General features: G+C 42.3%; 1 protein-coding gene and 1 pseudogene across 1 annotated transcript; both read left to right on the top strand.

Annotated features, from left to right (window-relative positions):
• Positions 1–5,336: 5,336 nt before the first annotated feature.
• On the top strand, positions 5,337–9,936 carry LOC111146024 (olfactory receptor 13C7-like). The gene is given in 2 exon segments (XM_022501390.1): positions 5,337–5,354; positions 8,974–9,936. Coding segments are annotated over 2 exon segments (981 nt in total).
• Positions 9,937–11,759: 1,823 nt separating this feature from the next.
• LOC111146091 lies at positions 11,760–12,633 on the top strand (annotated as a pseudogene).
• Positions 12,634–18,816: the final 6,183 nt, after the last annotated feature.

The raw sequence follows: 18,816 nt of genomic DNA, 5'->3' as shown, positions 1-18,816 counted from the left end.
CATAAGATGAAACAACATTAGAATAATGTTGTTTCATCTTATGGTATCACTTATCTCTTGAATTCTCCCCTCATGGTCCAGTAGTTGTTTGTCTCTCCTTTGCTCAGCTTCTTCATTCTCTGTCATTTGGTCTTCTATATCACTAATTCTCTCTTCTGCCTCATTTATCCTAGCAGTAAGAGCCTCCATTTTTTATTGCACCTCATTAATAGCTTTTTTATTTCAACTTGATTAGATTTTTGTTCTTTTATTTCTCCAGAAAGGGCTTTTATTTCTCTAGACAGTGTTTCTCTAATATTTTTCATGCCTTTTTTGAACCCAGCTAGCACCTTGAGAATCATCATTCTGAACTATGGATCTGACATATTACCAATGTCCATATTGATAGGTCCCTAGCCTTTGGTACTGCCTCTTGTTCTTTTTTTTTTTTTTTTTTTTTTTTTGTGGTGAGTTTTTCAGCCTTGTCATTTTATCCAGATAAGAATATATGAAGGAGGGGCACCTGGGTGGCTCAGTTGGTTAGGTATCTGCCTTTGGCTCAGGTCAGGATCCCAGGGTCCTGGGATCGAACCCCACATCAGGCTCCCTGCTCAGCAGGAGGCCTGCTTTTCCCTCTCCTGCTTCCCCCACTTTGTGTTCCCTCTCTCGCTGCCTCTCTCTCTCTGTCAAGGGAATGGAGTCTTAAAAAAAAAAAAAAGAATATATGCAGGAGCAAATAAAATACTAAAAGGGTGGCAAAGACCCCAGGAAAATGTGCTTTAACCAAATCAGAAGAGTCCCCAAATCATGGGGGGAAGCAAGGGGGTAAAAAGAAGTTCAGAAAAAAAATTTTTTAAGAAAAAAAATAAAGAAAAAATTAAAAAAGAAAATATATATATTACACTGGTGAATAGAACAGGGTCACCCACTTAATTTTGGGAGTATTTTGGTCTCTTAGAAGAAACTACCTCCCAAAATTTTAAAGAATGAAAAACATATATAAGGGTAAACACGAAGAAAGGATGGACTATGACTATAAAGATGAAAAAAAATTTTTTTAATTTCTAAAAAAGGAGTTGATAAGATAAGTTGGTTGGGAGAATAAGGAAAAAGAAAGTGGAGAGAATTTGCTCAGGCTGGAGACTAGAACAAAGCCCTGTGCTAGATTTAGGGTATATTTTGATCTATTAGAAGAAGTTGTATCACAAATTTTTTAGAAGAAAAAACCCTATGTGTATACAAAAAATAAAGTTAGGTACAATGAAGGATAAAATATGACTATAATAATGAAGGTTCAAAAAATATTTTTTAAAATGAAAGTTATTGTTAAGATAAACTAGTTTAAAAATGTTAAAAGAGGAAAGAGTAAGGGGTGCCTGGGTGGCTCAGTGGGTTAAAGCCTCTGCCTTCAGCTCAGGTCCTGATCCCAGGGTTCTGGGATCAAGCCCCGCATCTGGCTCTCTGCTCGGCAGGAGGCCCGCTTCCCTTCCTCTTTCTCTCTGCATGTCTCTCTGCCTACTTGTGATCTCTATCAAATGAATAAATAAAAATCTTTTTTAAAAAAAGAGTAAAAGTTAAAAAAATTTTAGCACAAGAAAAAAAAATTAACTTTGCAAGACTAAAGAATCATGGGGAGAAAGCCATGAATTCCACGCTTTGCTTTTTCCTCCTCTGGAATTCTGCTGTTCTCCTTGATATGTGAACTTGGTCTTGGCTGGATTTCTTGCTGATCTTCTGGGGGAGGGACCTGTTGTAGTCATTCTCAAGTGTTTTTATCCGAGGCAGAATTGCCCCACCCTTACCACGGGCCAGGCTAAGTAATCCACTCTGGTTCCCTTTTGGGAGCTTTTGTTCCCTGAATGCTTTCTGTAGAGTTCCGGAGGACGGGAATGAAAATGGCGGCCTCCCAATCCCGGCCTGGAGGAGCCAAGAGCTTGGGGCGCCACTCCTCAGTGCACCCTTGGAGAAAAGCGTTCAATCACTCCCGTCTCCCTGTCCTGTGGCTGCGCTCTGAGCTCACCCAGCCTGTGACCAAGCATCTCTCTCTCTGGCACACAGCCCCACCTGGAGTCTCCAAACCCTGCAGATCCCTGTGCTCTTCCAGGGGGGTCTCCCCGGATCTTGAGGGGTCCCCACTTACAGAGCAGTGGCCTGTGCCATGTATCACAACTTAAGGTAACCCCAAGTTGAGAGCTCACTCCTCGGCTCCATCTCTGCAGCCAGCTTCCCTGCTCTAATACCTGCAAGCTCTGTGACACTCAGATACCCCTGATCCTTCTGTGACCCCGCAGGACCTGAGACCATGATGTCCCTGCATGGACTTCCCCACAGTTTAGCCGCTGGAGTGATGTAGTGATGTCCCTCAGTGGAGCTGACTTTTAAAAGTTCTGATTTTGTGCTCTGTTGCTCCACTGCTTGCTGGGAGCTGGCCCTGACCCCGTGGTCAATCTTCCAAGCGCTTTGGATTCATTTCTCTGCAGGTCCTACCTTTCAGAAAGTGGTTGATTTTCTGTTTCTAGAATTGCTGCTCTTCTCTTCGAACTCCTGTTGGATTTGTAGGTGTTCGGAATGGTTTGATAAGCTATCTAGCTGATTTCCTGCTACCTGATGTCACCTCAGCCTGCTACTTCTCTGCCATTTTTAAATAAAATATTTTTTTAAAGAGGCAGAATTACACATGTTTTCCAGACATATATACCCAAGATATATTGTTTGGTGAGAAAATCAAGATATTAAAAAAGAGCACAGCTGTGCAAAGTTTGTCACTGTCTTAATATCTCGCTTTTCTCACTCAATATCCATAGATATCTCTGGAGAAAAAAAGCATAAGGACATTGCTAACATTGGTTGACTCGAGGGAACATAATTATGTGACAAGATGGGTGCTTAGTTTTTAACTCTATTTTCATTTACATCTTTTAAATTTTGATTTGGGTACAAGGAACACCTCCTAATGGGATGATAATCATGATGATGAGTCAAAGAGTAGGATGAAATCAATGGTGATAAACAGAATCAGATGTATTGAGACTGAAATCCAGCTCTGCCATTCACAAAAGATGGGGTCTTTGGGAAATTGTTTACCTTTTGAAGTCTGTTCCCTGGAATAAGACATTAGGGACACAATACCACATTTCAAGTTTTACTACAGCTTGAAATGTGGTTGATTACTACTAATCAAAACAGGTTGATGCTGACACAAAAATAGACACATAGATCAGAGAAAAAGGATGAAACACCCAGAAATAAACACATGCTTATCTCATCAATTTACAGCAAAGGAGGCAAGAATATACAATAGATAGTCTCTTCAATAAATGGTGTTGAAAAAACTGGAGAACTACATGTAAAAGAAGAAAAACTGGACTACTTTCTTTTGTTTTACACAGATGTGAAATAAAAGTGGAGTGGAGACCAACAGGTAGGACCTGACCATAAAACTCCTAAAAGAAAACATAGGCAACAATCTCTTGCTCATCAGCTTCAACAACATTTTTCAGGATATGTCTCCTCAGACAAGGAAAACAAAGGCAAAAATAAACTCTTGGACTTCATCAAACTAAAAAGCTTTCGCAAAGTGAAGGAAGTCATCAGCTAAATGAAAAGGCAACCTACCGAATGGGAGAAGAAACTTGCAAACAATATATTGGATATTATCCAAAATATATATAAATAATGCATACAACTCAAAACCAAGAAAACAAATAATCTGATTTTTTTAAAAAGGCAGAGGATCTGAAATAGATATTTCTACCAAGATACCTACAGAGGGCTAAGAGAAACATGAAACAATGTCAAATATCACTATCATCAGGGAAATGCAAATAAACCCACAATGAGATACCATCTCACACAAGTCAGAATGCCGAGAATCAATATGGCAAGAAATAACATGTGCTGGTGAGGAAGTGGAGGAAATGTTAAAATGAAGGTTTGTGAAGTGTCTGTCACAGTGCCTGGCACATGGGAGCACCTCACTCAGTGTAGCCAGTTCTGCTACTGCTGTTGTGAGACACATGTCCTGCCTCTCCATTCTGGATGTCTAGGACTCAGCAGGGGGACAACATACTCTGGCCCTGAATGGAGCACCAGCTTCTCCGGGAGCCCAGGAAAGCTCAGGAGGAAACCAGCATCTGCTATACACTCTTCTCCATCTTCAGGTGACCGTATCCCAGTCGTTATCACTAATTAGGACAGGGAGATGGTCCCTGGAGGCCCCAGGTATGTATAGGGCCTATACCCTGTGCACATTTGACATTCCAAACTTTAAATTGCTTCTGGGACTAACAGGGTCCCTGTAGGAGTTCACAGCTGCTTCTTGAGGACTCCTTTCACTGCTGGGGAAGATGTAGCTGTGGGATTTCTGGGCTTCAGACCAGGATGACAAGTCCTCTCCATGAAGAGTCTGTAGCTGAGACACCCAGTCAGCCTGCACATCTAGGAGGAAGGATGTGAGAGAAACCCCACCAGAGGCTAAAGTTTCCACAGAGGAAAAAGAAGACACAGGGTCTCAGAGGTGAAAGAAGCCCAGCAGGCGAGTATCTGGGGTCCTTCTCTGGGATCCAGGGTCTGGCCCAGGGCACAATGAGAAACTGAGAATTGGCTCCAGGATCAGGAGACTCAGAGAAATGGCTACAAGCAAGATGCAGGTGGGGAGTGCGGGGCTGTGGTGGGGACAGGGCTGGCGACGATGACTTTTGTAGAACATTTTCCAAAAATGGACTTTCCTCCTCCCCCTGCCTCTGCTCCAAGCACCTTCCAGCTACAGCCAGCTGTGAGCAGCTGATGCTGGAGCAGGGAGGAACAGCTGAGGCTAAGACCAGGCAGTCCCTCCTGCTCTACAGAGCTCACCACTGAACAAGCCCTGCCCTGACACTGCTGTTCCATCCTCCCTGGGAGGAGCCCAGAGTCCTGGGAAGAAGGCAGCCTGATTTCCACCCCATACTGCTGAGATTTCCCAGAAGACTGAGCCTTTCACGGGGTCAGAGGGTGAGCAGACAGGCAAGCTGGGACCCATCCCTGTCTGTGATGCCCAGTCTGTGGCTAGTTCTGTTCTCCTCACTTTCTTTCTACCCCTTATTCATGGGGATACCTCCCAAGACCCCCAGTGAATGCCTCAAACCACTGATAATACTGCACTCTATGTATCCTGTTTCCTTCCTATATACACATACCTGTGATACAGTTTAATTTACAAATCTGACACAGTGAGAGGTTAACAATAACCAATAACAACATACAACAATTATAACAACACCACATAATAAAGTTATGTGAATGTGGTCTCTCCCTCACAGTATCTTATTATACTGGACTCCCTTTCTTCCTGTGAAAATGCAAGATGATAAAATGGCCACATGATGAGCCACAGTGAGGTAAGTGACCTAGACATTGAGATGCAACATAAGGCTACTCTTGACCTTGTAACCACACGTCAGAATCACTGTCTTCTGCTCCAAACCACAGCTGGGGTGCTGTGGGGGCCAGAACTGAAATTTTGGAAAGCAAAATATTGGTAAGGGAGATAACCATACTGAGAATTTTTTTTGCCTGAACACAAAGTAATTTCTGCCTGTAATTTATTACATAATCTGATAGTATTGAAGAGTTACAAAGCAGAATCCCTTTCCCAATTGATTTTGTTATAACTTCTTTTCAATCACTTTTATCCACATATACTGTTTACCTAACTGAGATCAAAACGGTATGTACGATTTTGCATTCTCACTTTCATCTTTAAAGTGTAATGATGTGCTAGTGTAAAAATTATAAATGTAACTTAAATGTCTAATATTCCATTATATGAAATGGCACCATCAGGCATTTATTGGCAGACAGTTATGAAGGCTTCCATTGAGAGATACCGGTCTTCCACTTCATTGAGCATTCACAATTTTCTTCCAGAGGTTGAAATATTGAGTTTTGTGCATTTCCCAGCTTTTTTGTTTTTCTACAGAAGCTGCTCTCCACAGAGGCGGCATGACAATACATGGGGCTCAGGACTGCATTCCTTTTCTCAGCTGCCTGCTGCCTCCAGAGATAAGTAGGGATCAGGCCACAAGCAAGCCCTATCCCAGTGTCACACCTGTAGGATCCAGCCACAAAGGTAAGAGCTTCCCTTCCTTTCCTGCTCTCACAGGCTGACTCATGTGCACCTGGGGCTGTAGGTGTCAGACCTCTTCTGTTTTCTTCCATCCTGAGTCTCCTCCAAAGCCTGACACGGCACTATTTCCTGCTGGCCATATCTTGATGGGAAACCAAGCATTCAGATCACCTCTTCACACACACAGACTCACACACACACACACACACACACACACACACACACACACACTCACCCAAAGGAAGGGTCTGTAACCTTCACCCAAGACTGCTCCCTGCCTGGTGAGGACAGCGCTGGGCACTCCATGACAGAGTTGGGATGCCCTGGGAGCGTTTTTGTGAGGCATATGGGGAAATCAAGGCCTGGGACTTGCTCAGACTACACGGAATATCTATGTACCAGGCAGGGACAGGTCCCACAGCTCTGAGTTCAGTGTGCAAGATCCTCCTAGCCGTTCCGTTCATTCAAATTGAACTAGCTTTCGTTCAGCAATTTTAACATGGTGGGCACTAAGGACTTCCGGGGCTGAAGCTGTCATGTGGGTCAAATCCTGCCCATCACTCATGCCCACAGCACACTTCTCATGGGAAGAAGTTTCTGTGTGCACAGCTCTGGCTCATGGGAGTGGACAGGATGGCTTCTCTAACAGAAGCCACTCTCCTTGGCCTCTCCAGCCACAGCATATCTTTGTCACTATTGAATCCTGCTTGTGGCAAGGACTGCAGTATTTCCTTTGCCTTTTCTGGGAAAAGGAAGGGGCTGGGAGAGCCACTGGGAAGCATGGGACACAAGTTGGGGCAGAGGTTCATGACAGAACACCCAGAGTGGGCCTGCATGAGCAGACGGGAGCACCCTCACGTGCTGAATTGAGGGATGGGGGGAGGGCCCTAGGCCTGCACAGAAAATACCATGAAACCCATGGTTGCATCATGAGGGACACCTCTCCTGGCTCAGAGCAATGCTCCTCTGCAGGGCACAACTTGTACCTCCTTCTCCTCCCGGAAACATCTGGCAGTGTCTGCAGACACATTTGGTGGTCACAGCTCAAGGAGCAAGTGCTATTGGCAGCAGGTGGGCAGAGGTCAGGGATGGTCCTAAACATCCTCCGATGCACAGGACAGCCCCACACAACAAGGAGTGCTCCAGCCCCAAGTGTCACTAGTGCCGAGGCTGACAAAGTCTGGGGTCAGTGCAGGGCGGGACTCACTCTGCCTGACAGAGTATCTCACATAAACTCCAACCATGACTGAAGCAAGAGCAGGCTGGGCTATGAGACAGAGCAGAGAGCCACAGAGCTGGTACTGCAGAGACAGACTCTGCAACATCTGTGCGAGACAGTGCGGCAGCTATTTGGTGGGAAGAACCCAGTTTGGGGGCCTGTGATCCAACCCCAGCTCTGGTGGTCAATCTTAAGAACCAAATCTTTGGCTTCTCTGAACTTTGCTTTCTTTTACCTATGACACCTGAATGACAGTGTCTTCTCCATGACTTGCTTCAAAGAATATGGCAGAAAATAGATGTTCATTAATATTAACCACTCGTCATCTACCCTCTGCCCACGCCTACACACACACACACACACACACTCATGACATACATATATACTTGTGTGTACACACCACTGCCATTAAGAAAGAGCTATAACGGGGTGCCTTCAGCTCAGGTCATGACCTCAGTGTCCTGGGATTGAGCACCATGCTCTCTGCTCAGCAGGGAGCCTCCATCCGCCTCTCTCTCTGCCTGCCTCTCTGCCAACTTTGATCTCTCTCTCTGTCAAGTAAATAAATAAAATCTTCAAAAACAATTTTTTAAAAGAAAGACCTATAGAAATATTACAAATAAGAATTCTGAATACAGAGTCTGGCAAAGGTAGCTGAGAGTCTGTAAATCCTCTACCCAAAGGCATGCAAGTCTTCCCATAAGCTAAGTGCTTGCAGGGAACCCAAGAGTGGAGGCAGAGAGCCAGAATATTACATAAGAATACAGTATAAACATAAAAGGACAGAGAAAAACCATTCCTTACACACCCTTGGCTAAGAGTTCACCAATACTCTAATGAGCTGGGATTAGATGTTAATGCCATACATCCTGCTGATAAGTTACAATCTGCCCAGTTATTAAGAACTGAGTTAACTGGTCAGTAAGCTGCATGGCTGTCATCCCATAGTGTGGGTTCACTCACTCCAATTACTCCTTCTGTGGCCTTCATGAATTCTTCCCCATGAGGGAACCTCCCACACATATTGCCTTTAATATGTATTAGAATAGGCAGATCTCAATTCTGAAAATAGTTGTCTTTTGCCGAGGGTCCGCAGACTAAGGAAGGTTCCCTCATATGGTTGAACTTTTACCTAGGCTTTATTCTGTCTGGATGGGGATTAGCACTTTTAAACAAGTTCCTTCCAAATGTAATCAAAGTTTAATGAGGCTTGAAATATTGGTAGTTTTAAGAATAGGATCAGCTTGGGAATTCTCTAAGAATCTAGGAAAGCCCAGATTAAATGAAATTTCTATGTATTTACATCAAATAGAAATAATTTACAGCATTTTCCCATGTTCATCAAAAAGAGAGGAAAAGCCCTCCCTGACTGGGGATTACCTCTGCTGGGCTCAGGTCCTGTCTCTATCATCACCTTGCTCAGAAGCCTTGGACAGGTCACTTCCCCTCTCTGGACCTCAGTGCAGTATTTGTAAGCCCTCTTCCAGCCCTGACCATCCCCCATCTAAGATCTAAGCACACTCCTACCTACTGTCTCTTTCAGTCATTTATCTCTTATGCACATATCTTCTCCTATTCTATAGCACACAGTGATGGTGTTCCAGATGCCTAAGACCTCCTCAAGAAAGCCTCCTGTGCTGCATTTGTCCTTGGCTGATGACAGAAGGGATAGCACATAGAAAAAGCCAACTGGTCTTCCCCTGTGGAAGGGTTCATTATCCTGGGGCTCTGAGCCCACCCTAAGCTGGAGAAAATTTTCTTTGTGCTCATCCTCCTAATGTACCTGGTCATCCTGCTGGGAAACGGGGTCCTCATCTTGGTGACCATCCTTGACTCCCGCCTGCACACACCCATGTACTTCTTCCTGGCGAACCTCTCCTTCCTGGACATCTGCTACACAGCCTCTGCAGTCCCCCTCATTCTTGACAGCTTCCTGACCCCCAGGAAAACCATCTCCTTCTCAGCCTGTGCCGTGCAGATGTTTCTCTCCTTTGCCATGGGAGCCACAGAGTGTGTGCTTCTGGGCATGATGGCATTTGATCGCTATGTGGCCATCTGTAACCCCCTTAGGTATCCCGTGGTCATGAGCAAGGCTACATATGTGCCCATGGCTGTCAGCTCCTGGGCTATTGGTTGTACAGTTTCTGTGGTACACACAACCTTGACAATTAAGCTGCCTTTCTGTGGGAACAACGTCATCAACCACCTTGCCTGTGAGCTACTGGCTGTCCTAAAGTTGGCCTGTACTGACATCTCCATCAATGTGATCAGCATGGGGGTGACCAATGTGATCTTCCTGGGGGTCCCAGTTCTGTTCATTTTTGTCTCCTACGTGTTCATCATTGTTACCATCCTGAGGATCCCCTCAGTTGAGGGGAGGAGAAAGGCCTTCTCCACCTGCTCTGCCCACTTCACTGTGGTGGTCATCTTCTATGGGACCTTAGTTTTCATGTACAGGAAGCCCAAGTCTAAAGATCCCCAGGGGACAGACAAAAAAGACCTTTCAGACAAGCTCATCCCCCTTTTCTATGGGGTGGTGACCCCCATGCTCAACCCCATCATCTACAGCCTCAGGAACAAGGATGTGAAGGCTGCTGTGAGGAGCCTGGTGGCTCAGAAATGTTTCGCCCAGTGATGGAGGGCTTCTCAGTGTTCCCACCCTATGAGATAAAGGACTTCAGATCATTATAGCTGCCTTCGAAAGACAAGTCATGTAATCCAGAATCCTCTCTTGACCTTCAGTCCATTTTCAGAGAATGTTTAACTTTTCAGAGTATATCTTCTGAGTTCTAGCCATACAGCTGAGAGTTTTGACAGATGCCACACAACAGATCTCTAATTGAATACACAAAGACATTCTGAACACGTGATAAAACTAAGGAGAGAGGAGCCAGCCATCAGAGCGAGCTTGGTGAATGGCCTGCGCTGCGTCTACTTACACAGCCATGCACAGAGGAGAGAGGGCGCTCCCAGCACTGTTGCCATCCCTCCTAGATTCCCCAGGAAGAGTCACAGGAACAAGGAGGAAGTGGGAATTTTCATTTTGGACTGTTTTTGGAAGACAGTCAGTTTGGCTGAAGTATAAGAAGAGACAAAGACAAGTTCTTTACATAGAGAGCTTTTGGGTGGGAACAAGCTATTCTGAACACCCCATTTCTTTTTAGCTATGAGAAAATTAAAGATTTTTTTTTAATGCACTTCACATTATGAAACACTGCTAGGAAGTTAAAGGCAAGAAGGAGTATAGAGTTTGAATTTGATGCTTATCATTTACAGCAATTCCCACTAAAAAGCTAGTATTTGATTGGATAATAACTCACATTCTAGAAAAAAGAAAGATGATAGAAATATAGATAACCAATCAGATAGAGTGATGCTAAATATATCTGAAGACTTTGGGGGGGCTAACATTTGATACGTTTCTTTGTTCCAGGATTTCTCAAAGTCTTTAATATGCCACAGTACACTGTGAATGTCCAAGAGATGTAAACTTGGTAGCATTTCCTAAGTCTCCATAGCTCAGCAGGATAAAAACAGGGAAGCTTTTTCTTACCTATGACCTTCGGTGGGTTGCCTAACCTATTTCAGTCTATTTCTTCATATTTCACACCTAACCACATGATTTTACATGAATTACTTATTATAGATAAGTGCTTTGTAAATGATAAGAACAATGGAACTATTAGATACCAGTTTTGGTCGTATCATGAATGTTGCCCAGTGCTGTGTGCCATGTGGAACAGAGTAAGACACCGTCCGTACATACAGCAATAGACACACAAGGTAAATGAGAGATTCAGAGGTGTTAGCAGGTGAATAGAAGCATTTTTATGGCAAGTTCTATGAAATTCTTTGAATATGGCACACATATTTAAAAAGAGAATTTGGAAAGTGAATCCTTTGTGAGAACAGATTTTGGAAGTTTTTGATCAAGTGATATTTACATTTTCTTACATTTATTAGGAATGAATTGCCTAAGGAATAGTGTTTGTTTAATAAAATTTCTGATTCTAATGTTAATCCTGTTACTAATTTTTTCTTGGCACCAGCAGGGAATAATCTTGCTCTTACAAATACACAAAGGCCATCTAGTGGCCACTTAAGCAAACTTCAGATACTTAGTAGAGCCATGCAATATCATTGTTAGAAGAGGTTTCAGGGATTTTCTTGTTCAACCCTACGCACAGGATGCATGTTGTTCCTCTCCAATGTCCCTGACCCCAGTCAAATGGCATTTCTTGGACATCTCCAGTAACAAAGAATTCAGTACTTCCAGAGTCTAGCTTTTTCGTTCAGCCTTTGCAAACTCTTCCTCGATTTATGCTTAACTCTACCCTCCAGTAGCTTCTACCTTCACTCCTAATTAGGTTTAGTGCCTCTACATGAGATGTACCCAATCTCTTTCCTTCTCATATGTGAAAGTATTCCACACAGCCCCAGCCCTTCCTCCCATGCCAAATGTTCTTTGTGCATATCCTCGTGATCTATTTAGTGCTCCTGCTGGGCAATGGGGTCCTCATCCTGGGGACTGTGTCCAACTCCTACCAACACATGATCATGTACTTCTTCCCTGGGAACCCATCCTTCTTGTAGATCCACTACACAACCACCTCAGGCCCCTTCATTCTCAACAGCTTCCTAATCTGCAGGAAAACCATCCCCTTCTCTGCCTAGGTGTGCAGATGGTTCTCTCCTTTGCCATGGGAGCCACACAGTGTGTGCTTCTGGGCATGATGGCATTTGATCTCTATCTGGCCATCTGTAACCTCCTCAGGTACCTACTGGTCATGAGCAAGCTGCCTATGTGCCCATGGCGGTCAGCTCCTGGACAGCCAGAAGCATGACTGCCATGGTGCAAACATCTTTAGTGACATGCTTACCCTCCTGTGAGGACAACCTCATCAACCACTTTACCTGTGAGAACTTGGCTGTCCTGAAGTTGGTCTGTGCTGACATCTCATTGATGCAATCACTATGGCAGTGGCCAATGTGACCTTTCTGGGCATTCCAGCTCACTATACTTTCATCTCCTATGTGATTATCATTGCTGCCAACCTGAGGATACCCCCAGCTCAGAGAAGGAAAAAGGCCTTTTCTACCTGCTCTGCCTACCTCACATTCAAGGTTCTATAGAACTATGCTCTTTGTGTACAGAAAGCCCAAATCCAAGAACCCCACTGAGGGCAGGCAAGCAAGATGTTTCAGACAAGCTCACCTCCCTCTTCAATGGGGTGGTGACCCCTATGCTCAACCCCATCATCTACAGCCTCAGGAACAAGGATGTAAGGCCATTGTGAAGAACATGGTCCTACACAAACACGTCATCCAGTGATGGTGGAGGGGTCCTGATAGATCTCTATTCCCTAGTTTCTCTCACCTGAGGGGATTAGAGGATAAGATAAAGGGTCAATTTCGTCAAAGGTGCATAGGCAAATCTGATTACACAGAACGCTTTGTGTGAATAAGAAAGCATTTAATGGGACGTTTCTGTCCCATTCTAGAAGCACTTCTACACAAGTATATACATTGGTCAAGCCTTATACTCATCTATCCTTGGGATGAATACTGAGCTACTTGATGTCCAGGGAAAATAACTCTTCAAGTTTTAATTTTAACTTACAAAAAGCTCTAGGCTATAGATCTGTACTTCAATTGCTCCCTGGCCTCTTTCTTTGAACATGTTTGGATGGGTCCTTGATTCATATACCTTTCAACATATCCTACACTATATTAAACGATAGTAATGTTTTATCTCTGTGCTCATTGTTTCTTTCTCCCTATTTTCATATTAATTCTTAAAACTGTTTCTTGAATTATTCTCTTCCTGTGTCTCCAAAATTGACCTCTTTTCTTGTCCTCAGTCATGGTCCCCACCAGAAAACCATTCACACCTCGGGAGCACAGAGGAGAGTGTGTAGGTGGTGGCAAAACTGATGTAAGGGTGAAAGACCCAGGCCTTGTTCCTTTCCCCTTGTTGAGGATGTTATTCATCCCCTTGCTTCTGTCCCTGAATAGCTGAGACCTCCCAGAGCAAATCAGAGTGATACAGAAACTGAAATGTATTTAGGAGAATCAAATGAATTCTCTTAACTTCCTGACCAGGCTCAACCATGCATGCAGCCAACTGGTGACCATCAATCGTTTGTCTGCCCTAGAATACCCAACCCTACATGGCAGTCACAGGGAGAGGAAGGTGATGTTCACTAGCAGACACTTAAGAATAAACCCCTGACTTGTGAGGAATTCCAAGCCACTTCCCAAGTCCAGTTAAAAGAATGAGCAGGATAGAAAGCCTCCGAGAGCTGACATGAACTTTTATCCCAATAGGAAGGAAATAAACTAGTCATCAAAACAAACAGACTTTCCTGGAAAAGAGTTACTGCAGGAAGATGGTGAGACAGTGAAGAAAAATCTCAGTGGGTTTTGCGTGGAATTTGGGAGGCTATTGGATCAATAATAACAAAAGCCATGGATCTAAGAGAAGCTAGGAGCAGAAAAAGTGGCTGGGAGATAAAAATTTGTCCTAGGGAAAAAATTGACATTGTTGATCAAATAAAATCCAGGAGAGAAAGTATTTAAAAGTACACAAAAATACTTAAAACTGAATTTTTAAAATAAAAAGAACTTAAGTTTCTCTCTGATGCTGAGAGGGAAAAAAGAAGAGGGAGAGAGAGCAAGAGACAGAATTTGTTATTAAAAAACAGGTAAGAGTCATAAGAGGTACACCATGGGAATCCATTAAATAATTCAGGAGAAGAAAACAGAACAGATGAAAGACAAATAACAAAGGAGGAGAAAAACATTTCACTGAGCAGAAATTCTGCATGTCGATTCATAAAATGTTCATCAATCACCAGGCAAGAATTGTACCAAAAGACCTACCTATGTACAGTCCATCCAAAGGTAAGTTGTGATTATCATATATGCCAAAAGAATTCCATAGAGTTTTCCACAGCATAAAACTGTACTTCCCAACAAGGATCAAGAATCTGGCTGCCGCTGGCCTGCTTCCCTGCTGCCCTAAATGTAGATGCCAGAGGAACAAGGCTGACAGAGTGCTGAGGGAAAGGGGCTGAGAATCTGAATTCTACACACCCTGACCATTGCACCAATATGACACTTGAAAAGACATTGTAGGCACGTGCAAACCCAGACAGCACACACCCCTATTATCCCTTATTCAAAAAGATTTTGTTTATAAAGTTCTCCCAACAAATAGTTAAAAATAAATAATGGAGGGACTGGGAACTATATGGTAAGTAAGACACAGTAGAGGATGTCTAAATGTCTGAAGACCAACAAAGTCTTGGAGGGGTGGGTCGTGGGGGGTGGGTGAGCCTGGTGGGGGGATTAAGGAGGGCATGTATTTCATGGAGCACTGGGTGTGGTGCATAAACATTGGCTCTTGGAACACTGAAAAAATAAAATAAAATTTTAAAAAGTCTAATGAACACCTGATACCAAATGTGCTAAGACAAATATATGAAGAAATTATGAGGAAATGCATCGAGGTAAACAGTGACAACAAAGCAATGGTGTAACTCTAGGTACAATTCTAGATGACTTTATTAAGCTGAGAAATTTAGAAAAAGATGTATAGTTATATCCCATTGAAGGTCTCATCTTAAGAAGGATGTGGTGGGAAAGGGAATCTTATAATATATGAGTATAATGCATTGATACTAAAATAACAAAAGTATCAATGTGCTTGTTGAGGGGCGCCTGGGGGTTCAGTCAGTTAGTAGATGCCTTTGGCTCAGGTCATCATCCCATGGTTCTGAGATGGAGCCAAGTTTCTGGCTCACCGCTCAACAGCTCACTCAGAGTTTGCTTCTCCCTCTCCCTCTGCCCCAACTCTGCTTCTCGTCTCTCTCTCATGCTCGCTCTCTCAGATAAATGAAATCTTGAAAAAAATATATGCTTATGGAAATCTTAAGAGAAATACCAGTAGACAAGTATTAGCATGAAGACATTTGAAAGAATAAGAGGATAATGAATGAGCAAAGAAACTTGATCAAATGAAAAAGTCATACACTGAACCTGAATAGATTTAAATCATTGCATATTAAATACATGGTACATAATACCCAGTTTTGTAAGGGGCTTCAAGTTTTCTAACATTAGGATAGATTAGGAGATCTATTGCAACCATTTTATTAATAGATTCAAGAGGAAAAAGTGATCTCATCAACAGATGTTGACAAGTCACTTGATAAAACTTAACATTGATTTCTGACTTTTTAAAAGGAGCACACTTCAGGGGCACCTGGGTGGCTCAGTGGGTTAAAGCCTCTGCCTTCGGCTCGGGTCATGATCCCAGAGTCCTGGGATCGAGCCCCACATCAGGCTCTCTGCTCAGCAGAGAGCCTGCTTCCTCCTCTCTCTCTCTCTCTCTCTCTCTCTGCCTACTTGTGATCTCTGTTTGTCAAATCAATAAATAAAATCTTAAAAAATTTAAAAAAAAAAGAAAAAAGAAAAGTAGCACACTTCAATAGAGGAAACTCCCCCTGACATGAAATAAAATATCAGAACATCAGCAAGCAGCATGTCTATGACTTGGATGAGGTCACCAGCCTTCAATGTCTACATCACTTTGCAGTCTAGATAATTAGATGAGATGAGGAAAACAAGGAACATAAATATTGAAAAGAAGGAAAAACCACAAATGTTGTTTAACTGAAAAAAATTTACTCAAATGCCAAAACTACAAGAAATAACAAGATAGTACACGAGAGGGGCTGTATATAATTCACTGCAGTTAGAAAAGTTTTACAATACCTATGGAAAATATGTAAGAAGTATGAGAGGCCTATGTCAATATCATATATTTACAATGACCATATATTAACAGGAGAAGTCATAAGATATTTTCATTTTGAAGAAGCAAAAGTCCAGAATGTAAGCCTCAGGACATTTAACTATCCTCCAAGTGCCCTCATTCAAAGCCCTTTTCCCTCTTGCCAGCAGGTGGGAAGAGCCATTCTCCACCCACTTTCCCATCCTTAGAGCAGCCCCAGCTATTAGTTGGGAGGGACGGTCCAAGCCCTGAGGCAAACATGAACGCTCCCTGATCTAAAGGTCCAGAAGCAAAGAAAACCAGCCTTCAACTCAGTCCATGCTTTTGGAGGTAACCAAAGAGTGTAGAACAGACCACTGACAAATGGAGGCTTTCACAGCTCTGCTTATGTGCTGATTACTTTCCGCCTCATTACGACTCATAACCATTTATCTCACGTTAGGATGACCCCTAAAATCTTCAAGAGATTACAGCCTCCAATGAAAGTGTTTACTGACATAACCAAATGGAACATCCCACGTGGTCGCAGACAACAGATAATGAAAGAAATTACCCAAATAGGTGAAATCAGAGCATTTCAAACAAGACCTAGTCATGATCAAAACAAAACAAAACAAAACAAAACTTTCACCATTGAACTGGAGGTCCCAGACAGGGCAGTAGGGCAAGAAAAGAGACAAGCCTATCAAATTTGAAGGAAAACAAAAATTGTCACTACTCACTGGTGTTAATATTGCCCACTATATACAAAATCCTAATACCTTTGAGATATATTATAAATATTGAAAAGAGTGTTCCTCAACATGAAATCAATGTACAAAAAAATCTATGGCATTTCCACATTCCAGCAGCAGGTTATGAAATATTTTAAAACATGTGAAGAAATATAAATGTACATGTTTGTATATTTAAATATAAGCATGCATGTTTAGATATTTAAATATAAATTTTAATATAGGAGTGTATAGAATATAAAATTTAATATTTATTTTAATATATATTAAATTATATATTGTATTATTATATAATTTTATATTAAATTAACACATATTAATTTCATATGTATTAATTTAATATATATTAATATATGTGTTTTGAATGTTACCAAAATAGAGAAATGTTTCCTATTCATGGGCCAGGAAATTCACTATGGAGATATTAGTTCTCCTCAAATTCATCTATAGATTCAATGTAATGCCAATTTATAAACCCCCAAATCATTATTCTACAATTTAAGAAGTTGGCTCCATAATGTATAGAGAAGAACAAAGGACTAAAAACAGCCCAGACACATTTGAAGATGTACTAGGTGGGGATAAAGGGACATACCCTATGAGATATCAAAGTATACTATATAGCAATATTGATTGGGGCAGCATAACACCAACACAGCAACAGACAAATAAACCAATGGAAAATAATAGAGATCCCATACATCACACTAAGAAGAGAAAGGACAAGAACCATATGATCCTCTCAACTGATGCACAAAAAACATTTGACAAAATACAGCATCCTTTCTTGATTAAAACTCTCCACAGTGTAGGAATAGAGGGGACATATCTCAATCTCATTATAGCCATAAAAGAAGAGCCCACAAGAATGTCATTCTCAATTGGAAAAAACTGAGAGCTTTCCCCCTAAGGTCAGGAATAGGACAGGGATGACCACTCTCACCACTGCTGTTCAACACAGTACTAGAATTCTTAGCCTCAGCAATCAGACAACAAAAAGGAATAAAAGGATTCCAAATAGTCAAAGCAGAAGTCAAACTCTCATTCTTCAGAGATGAGGAAAACACTCATCTCTGAACACTCAATGTGGAAAACACTCAATGTGGAAAACCCAAAAGCCTCTACCCACAAACTGCTAGGTCTCATATAGGAATTAAGCAAAGTGGAGGGTATAAAAATCAGTGCACAGAAATCAGTTGCTTTTCTATACAGTAACGATGAGACGGAGGAAAGAGAAATCAAAGAATCAATCCCATTTACAATTGCCCCCCAAAACCTTAAGAAACCTAGGAATAAGCCTAACCAAAGAGGGAAAGGATCTGTACTCTGAAAACTATAGAACACTTGTGAAAGAAATTGAGGAAGACACAAAGAAATAGAAAAACATTCCATGCTCACATATGGGAAGAACAAATATTGTTAAAATGTCCATGCTACCCAGGCCAATTTACACATACAGTGCAATCCCCATCAACATACCATCACCATTTTCCACAGAGCTGGAACAAATAATCCTACAATTTGTATGGAAAGACCCCGAAGAGCCAGAGGAATTTTTTGAAAAAGAAAACCAAAGCTGGTAGCCTCACAATTCTGGACTTCAAGCTCTATTACAAAGCTGTAATCCTCAAGACAGTATGCTACTGGCACAAAAACTGACACATAGATCAGTGGAACAGAATAGAGAACCCAGAAATGGACCCTCAATTCTACCGTCAACTAATCTTCAACAAAGCAGGAAGGAACGTCCAGTGGAAGTAAAGACAGTCTGTTCAACAAATGTTGTTCGGGAAATTGGACAACCACACAGAGAAGAATAAAACTGGACCATTTTCTTACACCATACACAAAATAAACTCAAAACGAATGAAAGACCCGAATGTAAGACAAGAATGCATCAAAGTCCTAGAAGAGAACACACAGGCAGCAACCTCTTCAATCTCAGACGCAGCAACTTCTTGCTAGACATGTCTCCTAAAGCGAG

Source organism: Enhydra lutris, unplaced genomic scaffold (genome assembly GCF_002288905.1).
Source record: "Enhydra lutris kenyoni isolate GAN:26980312 unplaced genomic scaffold, ASM228890v2 scaffoldscaffold13, whole genome shotgun sequence".
NCBI classification, from domain to species: domain Eukaryota; kingdom Metazoa; phylum Chordata; class Mammalia; order Carnivora; family Mustelidae; genus Enhydra; species Enhydra lutris.
Note: the sequence above shows the minus strand (reverse complement) of the source record. Positions and strands in the feature narration are given on the sequence as shown.